The sequence below is a fragment of the Triturus cristatus genome, chromosome 6, assembly GCF_964204655.1.
Source record: "Triturus cristatus chromosome 6, aTriCri1.1, whole genome shotgun sequence".
Classification (NCBI taxonomy): domain Eukaryota; kingdom Metazoa; phylum Chordata; class Amphibia; order Caudata; family Salamandridae; genus Triturus; species Triturus cristatus.
In genome coordinates this window covers 1849610573-1849630160 of record NC_140589.1, presented here as the reverse complement: position 1 = coordinate 1849630160, position 19588 = coordinate 1849610573, and the positions used below count along the sequence as shown (strand labels likewise).

At 46.5% G+C, this 19588-nt stretch overlaps 1 protein-coding gene across 3 annotated transcripts in view; it reads left to right on the top strand.

Moving 5' to 3' along the window:
- Positions 1 to 19588, top strand: part of ZNF512 (zinc finger protein 512) — a 174347-nt gene that overhangs the window by 136091 nt on the left and 18668 nt on the right. For 2 of the 3 annotated variants that reach the window (XM_085613325.1, XM_085613324.1), the window contains exons 11-12: positions 690 to 887; positions 13579 to 13680. In XM_085613325.1, the coding sequence (XP_085469451.1) occupies positions 690 to 887; positions 13579 to 13680 (300 nt within the window). The remainder of the gene's footprint in view (positions 1 to 689; positions 888 to 13578; positions 13681 to 19588) is intronic. The other variant, XM_085613326.1, reaches the window with a different exon arrangement.

The window sequence follows — 19588 nt, the reverse complement described above, 5'->3', positions numbered from 1 at the left end:
CTTGGAGATTGGTCTTGTAAGTCGTTGCAATATACTTGTTTGCTTAACTAGTTCTTCCTTCCTTAGAATAACATTGCAGAACTCAAAAATTGCCCGGTGTCCACTTTTCAAAGGGATAAGAATTTATATTTAAAAACGTACTTACCTGAATGATTTCATATATAAAATCTTATTATTTTTATAAATTGAGGTGGATCCCCTTCCTGAGTCGCGTGTCTCATTTATTAATCACTGTGTGTATTTGCAAATGTCTTGCACTTCTCTGTGTTAAGCCTAAGGCGGCTCAACCAAACTACCCTGTAGTAGAGCACTTAGGGATAGCATAGCAAGCCCTGTCCCCTAGTAAGGGAACCCCTGGACTCTACTCCGCATGTGAGATTATCGATATATCACATAAAGAGACAGCTTCCTACTGTATAGTTTACTAATTAGTTGTTAACTGATTCTTGAGGCACGGAGTTACGCAGCCAGTGCAGGTAAATAGGACTCGCATGTACTGTTAGCCTCCGCGTATTATGTTTTTGCCTTTGTCTGTACCAACTAAATCATGGTGCAGTTCTTCCATGGTACCAAAAAGAGAACTTTAAGTAGTGTAGAATCAACACATAGTGAGTCAATTCTGGTCTTCTTTTCCTCGCTTTCTTTCATTCTCATCAGTATCTGAGTTACATCAAATTATTTCTTTCAAGGTGTCGTGCAGCCGCGATCCTCCAAAAGAAGACAAACTCAAAGATATAAAGGAAGAGCTGAGTGACTGCACGGGTAGGGCGAAGAGAAGGTCGGCAAAGGTTGCTATCTACCACCTTCATGAGATTGCCACCGAAGAGCTGATCAAAGAATGGCCGAAGCGCAAGGTGCTGCAAGACCTGGTTCCTGATGATGGGAAGGTAAGGGTGTCTGGGAGGGATGCTTCAGATGAAGCTGGTTGGTGCATTGGAAGATACTGGTTTCACTTAGGATTGAGTGATTGACTTAGGAAGGCACTTGGAGGCTCAAAACAAATTGGAGCTGCTGCATGACTTACCACTGATTGCACGTTTGAAGGCTAACCTTAGCAAGCCACTGCTTCCAGTAGAGTGAAATTAAATTTCTGGTCTCTGCCTCAACAGACTTCACCTGGGTGGAGTACCTCAGTCCTACATAATAAAAAAAAAAAACTGTTTAAAAAAACATTTTTTCATGTTATCGCAAGCATGCAACCAAGAATTTGCAGAAGTAAACCACTTCTAATAACATCGTTTTAGTTAGTGCACGTTTCAAGCATCATTTATTTCAGATGTCCCATTGAAGGGTAGAACCTCAGGGTGCTCTTTTCCCGTCCTCTCGTCATCATGGTGGTTGCACGACCTGAGTGAGTTATGTTTGTTCTACGTTATGTGGACTTGTAGGGGCCACTCAAATGGGGAGAAACAACTCGAAGAAACCCATGAACCCTACCAATTGATGGGTTTTGGGGATGCCCGAAATTGTGATGGCACTAGCATCTCACACCGCAGTAGAAGGTCTGCAGGGCCCACTCAGGTGGAGGAGACACAACCCCAGAATCTAAGGTAACTTTGTATATGGCCCAAGTGGTCCACCCAGAAGTAATGATGGTTTAGCCCGTGGAAACTTACTGACAACCTCAGTAGAGGGTCTGTGGAGTATACCCAAAGGTGGTGAATGTGCAACCAAAGAAAATATCTGCAGGCAAGACAAAGAAATCTGCTAACAGCGTCCGTAGAGTGCCTATGGGGACCATCAAAGAACAGTGAAGGTGCACCCCACCTGACTTCAGGAGCAAGCCAGTAAAAGTAATGGGTTTAATAGAATAAGGTATCAATCTGCTGACGGAAATTCCAGCCCATGCAGAAGTCCCCCCACAAGGCCAATTGCTATAGGAAGACACCCTTAAAACCTGTCTGCCTTCGTATGGATGCTGAGGCTGTGTCTAGCTGCACCAGGAGGTGGAATTAGGTAAGGTGCAGATGGCAGCAGGATTTATAATCTGGGAAGGTCAATGGGAGATAGAGAAAGGGGTTGGAGGAGGGCTTTGAAGGGGTAAATAAGATGGCTTAGAAAAGAGATTAGAAAGGAAAAGTAAGCAGAAGGGAGCCAAGAGAGGATATCCCTGTTTCCACTGTGTTGGGAGCAGGGCAGACAGTAACTTGCAAAGACCTGTAATGGTAAAAGTGATTGTGTGGGTTGTGTGTAGAGGGAAAATTGATAGATCTAATTACAAATGCTGTTGAACCCACAACCGATAGTCAATAACTATTGAGAATAATTGCTAATTCAACCACTGGCTGGCAGTTTAGAGCAAATCATGCATGTATGGAGGCAGTACTCTTGTTAGCGGTACGAGAAGTTTCCTTGTAGATGTGGTAGTTGTCCTGTTCGTAGTATTGAGTCTGTTTGGTGTATTGTTTGTGCCTCTTCTACCAGAGATCTGGGTAGGAATGGAGGGAGTATGTGTGCTTCACAGGCACCAGTAGCTACTTGTCATTTGCTGCTTAGAAGACTGAGGCACATGTGACATTCAACCACTTATTGCATGTAAGATGTCTGAAAGCGGAGGCCGCCATGATAGAGGCTAAAACTGGATGTTATCTCCTACATTAACACACTGCCAAACACCGCCAGCAAGCATTTGTTTCAATTCCTAGACGACAGGACATAGGTAAGCAGTCTTTCAATCCAAAAGTGATGAGTTTTGTTGTTTATTTCACTGGTCTGCTCTGCCTCATCTTCGTACCAAGGTTCTGTAGGTTTGGACAAGAAGGTCCTGTTCAAGCGATGTGATGTATTGAAAAAACGAGTGGGCAAAGACAAGCGGACAACTTCAGATTCTCATCTTAACGCAAGAATATATTTGTATGAACAAGAAGGCCCTAAACACTGACATTGGTTTATCCACTATTGCAGCGGTGCTGTCCTCCACCCTCTAGCAGTATGCTGTTGGTCACATACTAGTAAATATCTCCACGGGCTATAAAGAAATTGCAATATTTTTGCGCCCAAAAGTTCTTCAAGTCTGAATTATAGCACTTACCCATCTTAATCTCCCATTCTGTCTGTTAAGAAGCAAATTCTCTCTGTGCGTGTACATCTTTGTGTGTGTCTGTGCGCAGCTTGTTTCTAGTTCACTCCTCCGTGTGGATGGCCTTCAGTTTCTTCCATCCATTTGCTCCTTTGTAACCTTAATTCTTAATTAGTTACAGGTTAATGTTCTCGGTTAATTCTGGCTCCTTTAATATGTACATTAGGAGTGTATATGTTTGAAAGTATTTTTGTGTCTAAGATTATAGCCATCTGTAATCAAAATTGTTGGGACAGAGTTGCTTTTATAATATGTTTTTGTTCAAAGCATTTTATTGAAATTTGCATTCAGAAAAAACATAAAACATGGCCCAATGATTTCAACACGCCCATGCGCTGCTAGTTACATGCTACAGGGCTAAAACAAGTAGGGTTGATCTTCCATCCCCCCAAAATTCAAAGCCCAAGAATGCCCACATATTGATGTGGTGGGAATGAATATGGATGACATTCTCTTTAGACTTGTTTTTGCGTTCTAGTTTTAATACCTCTACAGTCGTTTTAGCGTGTTTCTCAGTCGAATCATTTAAGCCTTAGGATCCCAAAGAGTGTCAGTGCTCAGAGTGTTCTGGTGTATTCTAGAAGAGGATGAGTTTCTGAGATGGTCTCTCTAGTTTCGACGCTGCACATTAATTTTTGCTCTCTTTTGTGCTAGTGTGGGTGAGCAGTTTAGGCTTATGAGAGGGTAGTGCTAACCATTTATTGCATACACAAAGGCAGTACGTGAGACCCAAACTCAATAAAGAAATTCAACACCAATTTATACATATAAGACAGATTTTTATCTGAATTTTGATCAAGACTAAGTTAATCAGAATCGGTAAAGTACTTTTCGTGATATGGATTTTTACTGGTTTCAAAGGTTTTCACTTTGTGCAGTTTCTGGAGAGGTAATGTTATCGTATGGGGAAAAGATGTCCTACATTTTGGTACTTGTCAGCAACTTACCGGACTCTTCTCCTGAACTCAAGGTGAGTATAGGGCAGGCTCCAAGGCAGCACCAACAGGTCACCTTGGGCAGCACAGAGGCGCCGGGTGCAGAGGTGCAGTTCGGCATTGGATACCTGTTTAAGTCTGCAAAAGAGGCTACAAGCTGGGAATGTGGGGCCAGTCCAGGCGAACCCAAAGGGGGCTCAGGTCTTGAGGGTCTTGTCCAGGCTGAGATACTGTTGGTCCACTAAATCTCAGGCCAGCGGCCGTGTGCAGTGGGGCTTTATGTGGCGGGGTGGCACTACTGAAGAGAATCGTGGTTGAAGGAGGGCCTGCAAAACAGGCTGCAGGCAGGGACTGGGGGACCAGTCTGGCCAAGCTCAAAGTGGGCTCTGAGAAGTTGGCCTGGTATATGCTGCTCACTAATTCTAGTGATCACCTTGTACCATGCCAAACAACCCTTATGGTGGTGGTTAAAGTCAACCTTGATAGACCAGCTATCCTAGTGGTAGCGTGGACAGTGCAGTCTGCAGGCTAAACTCTTGAGGGCATGTGAAGCCAGCTGTTTTACCATATGTAACCTCCTTGAATACCAAATGAAAGGACACCACACAGATATATATTCAAAATATATATGTATTTATTTACTTAAAAGTATCCCCTATACTCTTTATGAGCACAGAAGCACATTCGATTAAAACAAGGCAGTGTTTAAATATACAAAAGTTGCACAATTATGGATGGGCCAGGTGGCCAGCTAAACCATATACTGAAATAGTGGTATAAGAACCACGAATAGAAAGAAAGGAAGGCCTAGGGCCTTGGGAATCGCTGGGACGACAAGGAGCTAACTGTAGTTAGTGACCAGGAGGCCCACAGGATGCGTGTGCAGTGTGAAAAGTTACACGCGTGCACCTATTGATTTCAATGGGTGCGTAAAAGTCACAAAGTTAAAGGAAAAGGAGTCTTCCGGATGGACCAGAACCTAACAACTTGAAACCTAGACACTAGAGATGTTTCTCTACCCAGGAGCACCGGAGTGCCAGCGTTACCTCACCCACAGGAAGCGGGTGCATAGGGGTCAAAGTGCGTCGGGTTTTGTCGTGCAGGTCTATGGAGCCTGAGGATGAAGATGCTGCAGGCGGCCAGGCAGGAAGAGTTCGGGTGGATCCAAGGATGGATCTGAAGAGTAGCCGACCTGTAAGCAGAGGGGACAATGTTCAAAGTCACTAGCCAGTGACCGGCGTGGAACCAGGAAGGAACCAGGCGATGTCGGGTGCAAACAGGTGAAGAAAGGAAGCTTGTCTCCGCAGCCACGTGGAAGTGAAGAGGTCGACGTCCAGGAGTCACTCACGAGCTGTCCAACGAAGGCTCTAGCTGATGGCAGAGTCGGCTTCTCGATTGGAGCAAACAGGCCTTGGCTAATGCAAGCCACGCAGGAGTCGATGAAAGCTTGGTGCTCTAACCAGCAAGGTCAGAGGGGCTGCTCCTTTTCACAGGAGCAAGGGCCAGTCTGGAGCAACCAGTCCAGCAGTGTTGTTTGTAGATTTCGTCGCCAAGATGGCCACTAGCCAACGGGCCAGTAACCGGGATGACGCGTCGAGTGGCAAAAAGCAAAAGGGCCCCACGCAGATCTCGTGGATGCTGGAGGGCTGGTCTTTGGTGCAAATGCTGCTCGGTGTTGGGGCTTCTCAGGGCCCAAAGCACAGCGTTGAGGATGCCTCAGGTGCTGCACAGTCAGCTTGTCGTGGACGTTCCAAGATGGCCGGTCCCACGTCTCTCGGTGCCTCCACGGGTCTCTTCTTTGCAGGGACTATGGATCGGGCTCAGAGATGTCTGGGAGTCTGGATCTTGTCGGGCTCTGGGCTCGGTCTCCGGCGGGAGGCGGCGGCAAAGCAGTTGTTGAGTTGCTGGATGGTGCCTGTATTCCAGGGTGGTCACTCCTTGGCCACAAGGGAGATTCTCTTCAGTCTTCTGTGCAGCAGAATGTCGAAGTCCAGTAGTTCTTCTTATTAAAGTCGAGTTTCAGGATGATCTAAAGTCTTGGGACACAGCTCCTACTCTTATTCAAAATCTAGGGGCCGGATTACCTGCTAGGTCCCTCCTCTGGGTGGGGCCAGGAAGGGGGGTGGTTACACCCCCTTTCCTTTGTCCAGTTTCGCGCCAGGACTGGGGCTGGAGAGCCCCAGCTCCGGTTTGAACTGGCATATGCACAGGGACACCTTGTGTGCCCCAGGCATGTCTCAATCTATTCAGCCCTCCCTAAACCACTACACAAAATCCTGTCTGGGGTGGTGCAAGCACCTCCCCTGACAGGAAACCCTTTGTCCACACCTCCCAAGCTGGAAGGACTCCCAGCAGCAGGAGGGCAGACTTGTGTCTGTGGTGGCAGCATCCATTTTGTGATGCTGAGGCTCTGTCTAACTTTACCCGGGTTTCAGGTTAGGTACATGTCGTGTCCCTCTAGAAGGGTGGAATGCTACCCCCGTCGCCAGAACTGGCGAGGGGGTAGTATTCCAAATCATATGACACCTTACTCGACATGTTTTGATAAAGCCAAACCAAAGATAGCATTTGACCGCGAGGTACATAATGCACTTAAGAGTATATGGTATGGCAATATCATGAAACAGCTAAAGGACGTTGTTCCGAAAGCTGCAGACAGGCTCAGCTCATGCCAGAGCACCATCTCACACGAAACCAAGCACTCTGCCTCCAGGATTGTTAAGGCCTGCCATAGGAGTGACTGATAGGTTACCATGTGTCCATATATGTTAGATATAGATATACTATATCTAAGTAAGAGGTGATTACACCAACTTACCCCAGCTGAGTGATCAGCCAGTTGTGTCAAATAGTGAGGCCAGGGCCTGGCCTCACTATGCCAGACGTCATTCCACCAAATCTATCTATTCCTATAGGTCAGGGGTGTCATAATACATGCTGCAGCCCCTGGTAGGCCTTGGATACACCTATGCCCTTGGTACCTGGGGTACACTGTTACAGGGTCCAATAAGGTGAACCAGTTCCAATTGGTAATGCACCTAGTGTGCATTGGCATTAATTTAGGGAGAGAGCAGCAGGGCTGTGGGTCTGATTAGCAGGCCCACAGCCACACTAAGTCATAAAACCAGTGAAGCAAAAGCAAAAATTTGGGGTGACCATAGGATAGCAGACCCTACTCTCCTACAGGCTCCGCACTTGAGTGTCTCAGGACCCCATTAGCTCCATCACCTCCCTCGGACTAGGGCTGTGGGGCTCTGGTGCAGAAGTACTTTGAGGCGTCGGGTGGTGACAGTCGGAGGCTCACTCTTTGTCTTGGTTCTGCAGAAAAGGGGCATGCAGGACAGCTGGGCCATTCTCCATGTGGGTCTCACTGTTCCTGAAGTCCCTCGATGTGCAGGTCGGTCTTTCTCGGCGTGAGTGTCCGGGTTGGCCACAACAAATCTTTGTTACTGCAAGGGGTCGGGTACCACGGGTATTGGTGCTGTGTGGCTCCGGTCGGTCCTTGCATCCCCACACTTGGAAGTAGGACGGATCTGACCTGTGGGTGCACTGCAACCTCTTCCTGGGCAACTGCGGCGTCGGTAGTCCCATTAAGCGGCAGGACGGTGAACCGGACCTTACTTCTTCAATGCCTGCGGCTGAAGGGGAGTAGCTCCTCAACTCCTAGGGAGTTCTCGCACGAAGCACTGGCATCCCTTTGGGTTTCTTGGAGTCTGTAAAGCGGCAGGACGAGTCGGTTTGTCTATGATCGTCTGGGTCAGGAGGCAGGCGGGCAGGGTTGGCACCAAGTCAGTAGTTGCTCCTCTGTTCTTGTGCCAGCACTCTTCTTTGTCCACTTCTTTGAGTCAGTTGAATTTGATTTCCTGGTTTCAGGTTTCTCAATGTAGGAGCTTTAAGGGGAGTGAAGGATAGTAGCCAATTGGCTACTGACCCTGGGGGTCACTGCACCTCTTCGATGACCACTTTCATTGGGTAGAGGGCATCACCCTGCCCCAGAATTACTAATTCCGCCACACACAAGATGGTGAAATTCCTATCTTTGTGTTCACTTCAGGCTGCCAACCCTAAAGGGATGTCCAGCCTTCCAGTGCAACACACCTCCTGCATAGCTAATTTTCCCACCTATCCTGGTGTCAAATGGGCCTTAGGGTAGGGGGTGAAGGAAGCCTCGCTCGCATATCTGTAAACACCTCCTGCCAGATCAGCCATTTTTCTGACCTCTGAGAGCGGGGCTTTCACCTCCTAGGGGGTCAGAAACTTGTCTGTGGTGACAGGCTGGACAGGACCAGTCAGTCAGGCAGCACACTAGAGCAGTAGTAGTATTGTTCAGAGGGTACCTCTAAGGTACCCTCCGGGTACATGGATTAATAAATGCACCACTGGAATCAGTGTGGGTTTATTAATGTGCGGAGTTTGATACCAAAAGCAATAGATTTCAGTGAAGCCATTCTGTAGCTGGAATACTCGTATTGACCACTGCCCTGTACATAAGTTAAAGTGGCTTCCCTGCTCCCTTATAATATCCAGCAATGGAGCTAGACCTTACAGGGGCATACCTGCTCATGCAGATATGTCCTCACAAGTGCTACAATGCACCTTGCCTTAGGGCTCCAAGGCCTGCTGTAGGGTGACTTGCATATAGCCCATGAGGTGTCTTTTGGCATGGCACACAGGAGTGTGCCATGTTATGTTTTCAAACATGGTTTGCACCATTTCACGCAGCCTGCAATAGCAGTCTGTGGGGGATTTGTGCGTGGGTCCCTTAGGCTGTCATAAGATATATTGCAGCCCTTAGGGACCCTCTTTAGTACTCACACCCTAGGTACCAGGGGTACCATTTACTAGAGACTTACATGGGTGCTAACCATCATTATTCACTTTGTTTTAAGGAAGGAGCACCGGCACAGAGGTCTGGTTAGCAGACGTCAGTGCACTGTCAGAGTCAAAAATCAGCATCAAGTGGCTAAAAAGGGGGGGGGGCAAAAAGTGGGGGGACAGTTGCAACAAAAACCTAATTTCCTACACTTGGCTCTCAAGGGTGCAGGCTGCCTTAACTTTTGTAGTCCTGATAATTGACAGGAAGCTCGCCACCTAGCCCTTGGAGTCACTTTGCTGCGCAGCCTCTCGTTGCTGGATATAGGGACCTGCAGGCAGTCCTTCTTCTGTCTTCTTTCCAGTCCAGTAGTGATGTGAGGACTGTACACAAGGGATGCCACTTTCATGCCATCTTCATGTTTGTGGGTGCCGTGGAAACACTAGCCAATGTAGCAACAGTTTCCCACTTGGCAACCCGTCCCACTTGCATCAATTCATGGGGGTTTGGTCGGAAGCAATCCCAGAGTACTCTGCTCTGCCTGAATCCAATATGCCTCAGTTCCTCTTCCTTTATGTGGAGTTCTGGCCACACCCCTAAGGTGTGCCCAGCATAATGAGCCACTCGTCCTGAAAAACCAGCTCCGCAACAGGTTTTTCTCCTCTGGAGATGCCAGATACAGTGTGTCTACTGACACAAAGGAGCAGGCAGGATCAGTTATGATCAGCATTTACCTCACTGAGGTGGTAGCCTCTTTTAAAGTGGGCCATCTGTGGCCACCACCCGGTAGTCATGCTGCTGGAGGAGGTCACACCTCCTCCACAAACAGTTCTCTTTGCGCCCCATTCCTGGAAGCGCTTCACACTTTCTAACAGAGGGGCAGCCTGTTCTCTCGGTGGACAACAACTGTGGATATTCAAAAAGTGCTCCCAGAGATTTGGGCAGCAAAGTGGTGCGTTTCTGCAGTCATGTTTGTCTGAAAAGTTATTTTAAATCTGACCTCAGCATTGAGTCTGGTTTAATGCAACAGTTAATTTGATACATGGTGCCTCTTTTCACATGGTTAGCCCCCACTTGTTTGCCTGGTATTCAATGTGGTCTCGATTGTAGTGCACAGAGTCCCTGCCAACCAGGTCCCTTGTGCCAGTGCTTCTTCCCTAAACCATATCTACAATTGGTACTTCTGCCACCTGTAAGTCCCTAGTAAGTGGTACCCTGGGTACCTAGGGATTAGAAGCTGAAGAGGATCCCCTGGGATCCCTCTCACTAGGACCATGGCACTGCCCTTATAGCTTGCTTGCCCTTGCGAGGTGAAAAAAGATAAAGTCGACATAGCACCCTGCCTTGGGTGCCATGGCAGCCAGCACTGCCTGAAGGTATAGGTAAGTCACTCCTCTAGCAGGCCTTATATCCCTAAGATAGGGTGCACCATGCCACAGGGGCGTGCATATTTGTACGAGTAGAGATGCCCCTACAATACTTAAGTAAATTATTAAATATTGTAAGTGCCAGAGAAGCCATAAGAAATACATGCTGGAAACCAGACAATTCGAGTTCCCCAGCATCATGATGGCTTCACTAAAAGCAGGAGTGTTTGGTACCAAAAAACATTTTGCAATAAATCCACACTGATGGTAGTGTGAGATTTATTAAACCATGTACTCAGAGGTGCCCTCTGAAAACCTACTGACCCTGGTGTGGGCACTGACTGGCTTTAGGCAGCCTGCACACACAGTCATGTTTCTGGTCCCCTGGGTGGAGAGCTTCTGTTCTCTGGGACCAAAAACAATGCACATCCTAGGCGGAGGTGTCACAACTCCTCCCCCAGGATGGGCACAGTTCTCAAAAGGGAAGCTTCAAAGTCTTGCCGCCTTTGTAATGCAACCCACGCCTCTGCTGCTAGCAGCATATGGCAGCCCTCAGTTTACACCCCCACATTGGGCAGGAAAACTTAGAAAGGCTTGGAGGTGTGCCCTCCTTTGCCAACTCCACCCCTCAGGTGAAGGAGGCGAAGTTAAGCACACTTTTCTGTCTCGCCATCTTGAGAATGAGGGGACTCCTCCAGTCAGTGCTAGGACTGTGCCCCCTCCCATTGGAGGGTGGCATAATAGGGGATGTAGTCACCCGAGGTTAGGTGCCCATTGGTCCTACCTGTTACTCCCCTAAAATGCCTCCTGAATCTAGGCTTAGACCTTGAAACTAGTTACATGTGACCTAAGAAGAAGGCGCTGTGTAGCGAAGACTGAAGATGACGACTGACTTGGCCTCAGCCCTGCCGGCCTGTCTCCGGCTTCCAAAACCCTGCTGGAAGATGATGCCTGTCCTGCAGGCAGTGAGAGCCAGAAACCCAAGGAAGATTGCCCGAACTTTGAAAAAGACCAGAACTCCAGAGGACAGCGGTTCTGTCCCTAAGACACCAACACAAAGGACTCCTGTGTTGTTTGGATCCGCGATTCCTGCCCACTGTGTACCTGACGCCTACGGCCCATATCCAGATGGCCTACAGAACCATTACAGGTTCCCCAGTGATCCTGACCTCAAGTCCAGCGTTAGCTGACCCCTCCTGGACTCCACAGTGACGCCTGCAGCCTGAATCCAAAGGCTCCCCCTCACAGCAAACGACTCCGTATAACATTGAACTGTTCAGAAATTGCACTAATTGTTAACTTTTGAAAGCGAAATGTGTTTTTAGTTAAAAACGTACTTTCCCTATTGCGAATATCGTGGTCTTAAAATACAAACAAAGCTTATTTTTATAAAATTTCAATTTTTCAGTCGTCTGCCCATTATTGGTCAATGTTGTGCAATAAATGTCGTACACTGTGTGTTAGACCCATGGCTGCTCGCCCACACTACCACTACCAGAGCACTTTGGATTTTACATTGTGCCCTGTACAGTTCTGGAGTATCCCTGTGCACAGCATGACCACCTAGTGGCAAACCATATACAGAGCCATTTTCCTTCTTACTTTGAAGTACCATATTCGGTTGTTCATTGGAAGTTAGCGCTTAGTGCATGGGGTATTGAAACTCTGGGTTAGCCAATGCACTACCAGCTTTACTACTGTAAAAACAGCACTTGTGAGTTCTTACTGTCGGACATGTAAGGTATCATTTCCACATACCCTTCTCTTTAATTTCAGCCCCCTGTCTTATTGGCTTATAAGGCCTACTTGGGAGTGATATATATATATATTTTTTTTTAAAGGTTTGGACCTGGCGAAATGGTTATTTTACTGTGTTGAGTTGGCATTTTGGAAGCCACCAGACTAGGCTGACCTGGAGCCATGTTTTCACGTTGTCATCCCAGTGGTGGCACAACAAGTGCTGCGGTCCACTTGTCGCACTTGACTTACCAGCCCTAGGTAGCCATAATTCCCTGTACTAGGGTGTTCCAAGTGAGTTAACTGTGCCAATCTGGAATTAGCCAGTTGCATATAAACTTTGGAGGGGGTCACACGACATGCACTAGGGCCTGGGCATCAGGGCCCAGTGCACTGCAGAGTTGATAAACCAGAAGCATCATTTCAAAATGCGCACTGGTGATCATACAAAAAAGGCACTTTCATACAGAGGCTCCTCTGTACATGCATGTCCTTTCTCTACATTGTCTCCAGCTTTGTCTATTTACAGTATCACTGGAGTCCAATTTCAGTTTATAATAATCAGTAGCAGTATAATCTTTAATACAATGCAACCCTCTTTGTATTTTTTTTGTAGCAAAATCAAAACCCATGTTGTCCTTTCGTCCACTAAACTCTCCACAGGCGTCCAGTGGTTCACAATTTCCCTCATAGATCGCTCAAATACTATCCTCAGCTGAGCTGCTCTGTAAGGACAGAAAGGCCCCCCTCTCCCTCATTTTTATTTATCATATTTCTATCTAATTTTTGTATCTTGTTCCCCCATATGAAGTTGTTACCCTCTTTCTTTAGATCTTCTTATATAGTCTTTGAAAGTGGGGATGGTTTGGCCAAGAATAAGGATGACAGTCTTGGTAATACATTAATTTTAATGCTTACTTTCCTCCCGAGCCTTAATATGATGAGAAGCTGCCAGCGTCTTGAGCCATTTTTTATTTCCAGTATTAGTTACAGGTAATTTGCTCTGTATAGCTCCTGGATGATGAGCGTTACAAAGATCTCTAGGTTCTTAATCTTTCCTTTAGCCCACCTGAAACATATTATAGCCCGCTGCCGAGGGCTATACCGGTTGTTAAAGGCCCTGAACCCGGGTTATAGGCCCAGGCTGCAGACGAGGATCTATAACGGGAGTGAAGGCCTTTAACAACAGTTATTGGTCGAGGCAGCAAGGCTATAAGGTTATTAGAACATTCCACTTACTGAGGGTAAAATGTTCTAAATTAAAGAGGTAGAAACAGAAAGAAAAATATTGGGATTCAGGAGCAGAAGGCTTACACGAGGCATCCACAAAACTCCAGAGCCACACCATTGTTTTCAGTAGAGCTCCCGACATTCCATTGTTCTAACCTTCTATCTAATCATTCCTCCGTGTCTATTCCTAAGATTTCAGGTTTGTTCAGGCTTATCTTAAATCCTGATAACTATCTATAATCCTTACATAATATTTTAAGGACATATATTGCACTAAATAAATGCATAAATTGATGATGTTAGTCCAGGATGCAAAAAGCTTTTTATGACTGTATCCTGATAAGCTTTGAGGAGCTGTAACGTTCATTGATTACTCACCTTGTTGCTGGTGTTGTTTTTTTCTGGTTTGTTTGTTAGTTAAAGTACAGCCGACCAGGCCTCCCAGCCTTCAGTGAGGAGGTGATACGCAAGTGGAGGTCTGAAATGAAAGCATATCGAAGAATCCGATGTCCGAACAAGGTGTGTGTGTAGTCAGGTAGAAGTCTGTCTTTTTTTCCCGTGGTTTGGTTGATGTTCAGTGACACTGGCATTCTAGCAGGACTTATACCTCAATGAAGAAAAACTGCCTTCCTTTTTACACTTGTGCTTGCAGCAGTGGCAGCTGCTTTATAAGTAAAGCCAATACACGGAGGGGTGCTGTAGCTTCACTGGGCCCATTGACTTTTGTCTCGCCTCATCTCCGAGCACAACACCTTAGGTTTCATTTACTTGGTCCCCCGATGGGTCTTGAATCGTGCGGCGAGGGGTCGGACATAAGGGATCCAACCCAGTTATCCAATGAGGACCAGGAACTGAATAACTGACCTACAAACTAGTAATTCTATTCATACATATAACACTCTACACTATACGAGTTCTCACAGCGAGACCAAATCTCCTGAAGAAATTCAGTCGGAATGAAATCATACAGACCAATAACTCGGGTAAAGCTATGCAGAATAGTAACCTTTGAATTGGATGTCCAGAGATATCTCTATTTAGATTCCCATCCCTCATTAATACTCAATTGGAATGCACAATCAATAATTGAAGCTAAGAGACAGAGAAACAAACCGGTTTTGACAATGGTTTCGTATTATCAGCACATTTAAAAAGAGTACATTTATCAGGCATTGATTTTAGTAATGCAGAAATAATCAGAATTGTCTCTTTGTGGCCTATCAATTAGCAAAGCTACAGCAGAAGAGTTCAGGAAAGAGCGTGACTTATATCCGCTCAAAGATTCTCTCTCAGTGAGTGAAAGGAGTCCAGGAATAGTGCACACAGCATATGGCTCAGCCCAAGGAAGCGCAGGGGAGTCCGCATGATCGAATGTTGTCTCTCAGTCCGCAAAGAGCAAGATCTCCAGAGAAAGAAGAAAGGATCTCCCACAGCATTCTGTCGCTCCATCACACAGCGTATATTAATCCACAAGTTCCGGGGTGACTCCTCCTGGGTCACCTTATCTGGTCAGACCACTCAGTCCATTAGTCAGTTCCTATGGTGCGATTGTCATACAGCATAGAGAAGACCCATTTTATGGATAAAAGGTGGTGATCATCAGGTAAGCGTGTCGAACCATTCAAAATGTAAAATTTGTGAACAATAGTCCTTTAGAAAAGGCACATGAGTGAGTTCCAGAAGACGGTTTCTCACAGCAGATGTTCCCGAAGTAACGAAATAGTAGTGAGTAGTCCTAGTATGTACATGGGATCAATTCTCTACAAAACATAGTTTCATTCCGCTTTGTAAGTCTACAAAGCCTTTCAATGAGGACGGAATCAAGCATAGAAAGAAAAATGCAGGCCTAAATTGAATTCAGTTCATGAAATTTAGAATATAAAATAATGGAAATATACATTTCATTCTAGAATCTTTGGATCTCTTTATATCTCTTTAAACTCATTTGCACTCATTAAGCATTTTAGTTTCATTGAAATTTTCACGTGTAACGATGACACATTACAAAATTTTGAACGTACCAACGTATAAAATTATTTCAAAACATAGAATTTTAATGTCGTTTTTAATAATTCTCATTAGTACATCGATGAAGATTATTCTGTAGAAGTTTCAAAGTAATTGGAATTATTATGAATGTGCAGCACCTATTTCGCTTGTTCTTTGTTTCGAGGTGTTAAAATCGGTTGTGTGTCAACTAAAGGAGTCAGCTGTTTATCTGCTTCATCAGAGGCCATCAAACTCTCTGACACTTAGTTGTCTGTGACATCATTATTTATCTTTAAAAAGAAAATGGCAAAACCACTTCAGAATGACAATTTAATGCAGTTCAGTTGTGACATCCCAGTGCCTCCTGCCAGAGCCAGCAGACACCGTGAAAAGCAGCTTCCTGGATATAACGCGTATCTGCCTCTCAAACATTTAAAGGGGAGGCTAGCTTTTCAGACTACATCCTTCTAAGCCATCTAACCTCAACATCCATTCATGTGCTTCACACAATAAAGTAAGCCCTGTACTTTTTAGGGCTTCACACGAGTTCCTATACCTTATAAATGAGCTCTGTTTGGTCAGGGAACTCCTCAGTGACTTGCAGTATCGTTGCATGTGTACCCTGACATAAAATGATGCTACTAGAATCATTCTCACTTTAAATAGAGCCAAAAAAGCGAATTTTGGGAAGAAGCCCTTTCTGTACTTTGTATTTATCACTAAAGGTGTAAGTCCCCAAATAATAAAGTAAACATTTTCAGATTTCTAAGAGAGGAAAAATGGTTGAATCTCTCTAGAAGCCTTAGACATCTGTTGAATTTATCTTGATACTGCATAGCAATGCTTCTCAATTCAATAGTAAACTACACTTGCTGTGTCCCATTCACTTCAATGGGTAACGGTTCGATCAGAAAGGGGCTGCAAGCTCGGACTGGGGGACCAGTCCGGGGGAACCCTCAAGGAACCTCGACCCTTGAGTTGCTCGGACACGTAGTGTAGGAAGCTGTCTCTGTATATGATATTACCACTGGGTGGTAATACCGTGCACAGAGTCCAGGGGTTCTCCAAAATTGTACAGCGCTCAATGTGAAACCCAAAGTGCTCTATTAGTGGTAGTGTGGGCGAGCAGCCTTAGGCCTAACACAGAGGAGTATAAGCCATTTCTTGCGCAATAGTTATCAATAATGGACACACGACTCAAAAAGGAGATCCAGACCAATTAATAAAATTATACTTTGTTTTCTACTTTATTTTAAGACCTAGGTCTTCGTAATCAGGTAAGTACCTCTTTAATTAAACATACTTTTCACTTTGAAAAATCACCACACAAACTTTTTCACACAGTCCAATGTTATCCTTTGGGGCAAACAATATTGCGGTTAAACAGGTAAGTATTTAACTTACAATCTCAGTCTTCACAACCAAAAGTCAGCAAGGCAAGGGGTCAGATAAGTACCAAAACTGCATTACCAGCAGAACAGACGCGGCCGGGAGCAGAGGTCAAAATCAGAGTGCGACCCAATGCTTTCTAATGGAGACGGGGTGCCCTGGAGCCACAATGCTTGTAGGTAGGTACATTTGTTGCAGGGGCCAAGCTTTGGAGGTTAGCACAAGCACAGGGCGGCCCACTTAGCAGCACCACGCATACACCACCTGCGGCACAGGGGCGGCTGGGTGCAGGGTGCAAATTTGATATTTGACAGAAGTTGCAGATGTTGCACCGGAGGTTGCAGGAGGATGACCAACAACAGCAGAGGTAAGTTGGGATGTAGGTGCACAGTCAGTTCATCTCATCAAGGCCCTGGGGCTTCAGGTGCAGGGGTGCCTTTGGACGTTGGAATCTTCTTACTGGAGCCAGTCGCGGTCGGGGGGAGCCTCTGGATTCACACTGCAGGCGCCGTCGTGGAGGGCAGGAGAGGTCAGCAAACGCTAGATATGAGGTCAGGATTGTCAGGGAGACTTCACTGCACAGGTGAGCCACTCAGGCCGTCGGCGTCGGATGCAGAGTGGGCAGGAGATGCGGATCCGCCTGGATCCAGATTCCGTGAGGTAGGTTTCTTCTGGACAGGTCTGCTGTCGTCGGGAGATTGGAGTCTATTTCTAAGGCAGCAGTCCTCCCAGGGTTTCAGAGGTCGCTGGGTTCAAGACAGGTCGAGGGTCGTCAAAGCTGAATACTGGCCATTAGGGCTGGGGCCGAGGCAGTCGTGCCTTCAGTCTTCTCTACAGGGTTGTGTTTTTTTTTCTTCTTAGGTCACCGCAGATCTGAGTGCTAGGTCTGAGGGAGCCACCTAAATACTAAATTTAGCAGGCCATTTTAGGGGAGTAGCAGGTTTGGCCAATGGGTAACTTACTTGGGGTGACTACTCCCTCTATTATGCCACCCTGCTGTGGGAGGGGGCATAGACCTAGCCCTGATTGGAGGGGTCCCCCTTCTTCAAGATGGAGTGGACTGAAACGTGTGCTTCACCTCGCTTCCTCACCTTAGAGGCCGAGTTGGCAGAGGTGGGCACACCTCCTATTCTCCTGAGTTTTCCTATTGGTTTTCCTGCCCAAAGTGGGGATTGTAAACCGGGGGCTGCCATCTGCTGCTAGCAACAGATACTGAGGGGTCCTCATTACAAAGGTGGCAGTCCTTTGATGCATCAATCTCGAGCAGTGTGCCCATCCTGGTGGAGGAGGTGTGACACACCGCCCAGGATGTGCATTATTTCTGGTCGCACAGAGCAGATGCTCTCGACTAAGGGACCCAGAAACATGTCTGGTGGTGGCAGCCTGGCTACAGCCAGTGTGTGACCACACCAGGGTTGGTAGGTTTTCAGGGAGAACTTCTGAGGTACCCTCTGAGCACATGGTACAATAAATCCCACACTAGCATCAGTGTGGGTTTATTAAAGGGAATAGTTTGGTACCAATCACTCTTGGGTTCAGAGAAGCAATCATGGTGCAGAGGATCTCGAGTTGTAGAGTTTCTAGCTCCCCCAGACCTGAAAACTAGTTCCTGATGACCTAAGAAGAAGGACAAAGAAGATGCCGTGCAGCATAGCCTGAAGACGACTACTGACTTGGACCCAAACCTACCAGCCTATCTCCAACTTCAAAGACCCTGCGAAGAAGACGACATCTGTCCTGTGGCTAGCGACTTCCAGAACCCGAAAAAGACTGCCTGCCCTTCGACAAAGACCCAAAGGACAGTGGCTCTGTCCCCAAGAAATTTACACAGAGGTCTCCGGTGCCCTCTGGATCGGTGAGTCCCGGCCACTCTGCACCTGACACTTACGGCCCATATCCAGGTGGACCACCGACCCAGAACAAATTCCATAGTGATTCTGACCCCAAGTCCAGCGTTGACTGACCCCTCCTGGACTGCACGACGATGCCTGCAGCCTTGATCCAGAGGCTCCCCCTGACCACAACCGGCTCCAGTAAGAATAATCTGATGTCTAAAGGCACCCCTGCACCCGAAGCCCCTAGACGTTGGTAAGCTGAACCGACAGTGCCCCTACGACCCCCTACATCTCTACTTACCTCTACTATCGCTAGTCTCCCCCCTGCAACCTCCGGTGTGACGCCTGCAGCCTGTTTGTCTGAAGTAAGTTCTCTTTTGGAAAGCATTGGGCGCCCAACGCTGTAATTGCACCCTGCACCCGGCTGCCCCTGTGCCGCTGGTGGTGCAGACTTTGTGCTTACCTAACCCTTGTCCTCTGCTGATCTTAAACCCCGAAGACTGGAACTGTAAGTTGGGTACTTACCTGTGAAACCGCATTGTTGTTTTCCTCCATAGGATAACCTTGAACTGTTGGAAAATTCCACTGAATGTTGACTTTTGAAAGACTAAAGTATTTTTCCTGAAAAGCGTAGTTACCTTTTTTTGAAGATCTTGGTCTTAAAATAAAACTTAAACAAAGCTTATTTTTATAAAATTGGTGTGGGTCTCCTTTTTGAGTCGTGTGTCAGTTATTGGTCAATGTGTGTGCAATAAATGTCTTATACTCCTGTGTTAGGCTTAATGGTACTCGCCCACACTACCACAAATAGAGCACTTTGGGTTTTGCTTTGAGCCCTGTACACTTCTGGGGAATCTCTGGACTCTGTGCACGGTATACCCATCTAGTGACAGACCGTATACAGAGCCAGCTTCCTACACATCGTATAAAAATCAGTGTTCAGAACTGAGGCAAAAGACAGTGGAACTGCCCAGTAGTTGGAGGTAATGGAAGGGAGAAAGGTAGAGAATACTTGCAACGGGGAGCACGCTGACCACTGCAGCACACTAAGTTATTACATATGTGAATCTCTGTAACAAGAATAACTCAATTGTAGATTACATTGTCACTAAGATGGTAGACCCGCTCTGAAGTGTGCTGATTAAATTTTATTCTTCCATCGATGCCTACATCTGTGTACATGCCTCCTGTTCCCATATACGAATCACTAAAAT